The following is a 2,025-nucleotide window of genomic DNA, read 5'->3' on the forward strand; positions in this document are numbered from 1 at the left end:
AAGGGTGGCGGTCCTGCGGGGGAGGCGGGCCGGGCTCACAAGGGGCCCCGTCGTCCACCCGCACTGTCTCTAACAGCGCGGCGGCGCCCCGAAATCATTTCAACTCGCTCAAGTCATTTACGAGTGGAGAAAGAGAGGGTGAGGGCGCGGCGGGTGAGGGGGGACAGACGGACAGACAGACCTACCGACCGAGGAGTGGGGCGCTAGAGTGCGCCCTCCTGTAGCCTGCGGTATTGGCGGGGAGGAGAAGTGCGAGAAAGGAGGGAGGCGAGGAAAGGGAGCAAGGAAGAGGAATTGTGTGGGATTATTGGGTGGACATTTAAATTTGAATCAGCCAGCCTGGCCTAGCCTAGCTCAGTCTGGACGACGTGCCCCCCCCCCCTCTCTTGCTCTTTTCCCTCTCTGCCGTAATTTTCTCCCGCGAGGCGAGGCTCTGTCAACCTCCTCTTGTATTCACTCAGCGACGGAATCTTCAGACTTTGCCCTCCGCCTCTCCTTACATTTCTCTGTCTCTGTCTCTGTCTCTGTCTCTGTCTCTCTCTCTCTGTCTCTCTCTCTCTCTCTCTCGTCGCGCGGGTGGCTGTGAGTGGCAGTGCCGGGCGGCCGGGCGCGGGCGCGGCTGGCTCGGAGGGAAGGCCGAGGGAAGGACTGGGGGGGGGGGGTGATTAACGAATTTGGACGGCGCGGCAGGCCGCACGGCATCGAGGGAATTCCCCGTAACGTTTGCACCGTTTGGAGTTTTATGCCCGTCCCCCCTCCCTTCCAAAAGAAATTCCGGCTCGAGACAATCGGATCTAGGCTGCCAACTTCATCGGTTCATCGTTATGTACCGCGGAGTCCTCTAATGCTGATTTTGCGATTCCGTTCGTTATAATGAAACTGACACATTTGGTAAGTAAAGTTACATTGAGGTTTCATTGTTGTAAATATAAAGTGAAGAAGGAAGGCCATTGCAAGTTAGTAAATGTATAGAGAGGAGGCAAAAATTTAAAAATTCGAATTGTATTTCATTTAGAACACATTTGCATACTCGTTTCTAAAATGCCTGAATTTTTACATAAACAAACAAATTCCTGGAAATTTCACGCTGACTTGTCACAAATCTTCTTGCAAGTGGGTTTGGAGATGTTTGCGCAAAAGACCAAATATTGAGAACTTCTTATCGCACACAGAACACTTGAACGGACTTTCCCCTGTGTGGGTGCTTAAATGTGCACGCAGAGTAGAACGGGCCGTATATTTTTTACCGCACAGATCACATTCGAAGGGCTTTTCTCCTGTGTGGGTGATCAAGTGCCTACGAAGACCAGATGCTGACGACAATTTCTTGCTGCACATTGAACACTTAAACTCAAGCGACTTCTCTCCCGTGTGGACGCGGAAATGTGAACGCAGAGAACCTTCGGCCGAAAATTTCTTATCGCACACGGAACATTCGAAGGGCTTTTGCCCGGTGTGCATGCGTAAATGTGCGTCCAGCAGGTAACTGGACGAAAATTTCTTGCCGCACACATCGCAGCCAAACTGTTTTTCCGGTTTTTCCGGTTTTTCCGTAGTGTGGGTCCGGTGGTGCTCAGATAGTCTACTGTGTTGCGCAAATTTGGCGCCACACACAGCACACTTGAAGGGCTTTTCTCCCGTATGGGTGAGGTGATGTCGGCGCAGATTACTGTTGTTTGAAAAGAACTTGTTGCAGACCGAACACTGGACTGTCCTCTTCACTTCTGAGTGGGTGCGGCGGAGATGTGCATGCAGAAAACTATTCGCCGAAAATTTCTTGTCGCACACAGCACAGCAAAAGGGCTTTTCTCCTGTATGGATTCGGAGATGTATGCGCAGATCATCACTTCCCGAGAAATTTTTGTTGCACACTGAACACTCGTGGGGTTTTTCTCCTGTGTGAGTGCGGAGATGTCTCTGTAAATTGCTCCTTGCTGAAAATTTCTTGCTGCAAACGTTACACTCAAACGGCTTTTCTCCTGTGTGGGTGCGAAAATGTTGCCGTAAACAACTCGCTTGTGAAAA

General features: G+C 51.1%; 1 protein-coding gene across 1 annotated transcript in view; it reads right to left on the reverse strand.

Annotated features, from left to right (window-relative positions):
• Positions 1–1,023: 1,023 nt before the first annotated feature.
• The window catches only part of LOC113212272 (zinc finger protein 658B-like), a 1,725-nt gene continuing 723 nt past the window's right edge, over positions 1,024–2,025 (reverse strand). Inside the window, exon 2 of the mRNA XM_052265967.1 lies at positions 1,024–2,015. Within this exon, the coding sequence (XP_052121927.1) occupies positions 1,096–2,015 (920 nt within the window). The 3' untranslated portion in view covers positions 1,024–1,095. The remainder of the gene's footprint in view (positions 2,016–2,025) is intronic.

Source organism: Frankliniella occidentalis, unplaced genomic scaffold, assembly GCF_000697945.3.
Source record: "Frankliniella occidentalis isolate FOCC.00 unplaced genomic scaffold, Focc_3.1 Scaffold33, whole genome shotgun sequence".
Taxonomy (NCBI): domain Eukaryota; kingdom Metazoa; phylum Arthropoda; class Insecta; order Thysanoptera; family Thripidae; genus Frankliniella; species Frankliniella occidentalis.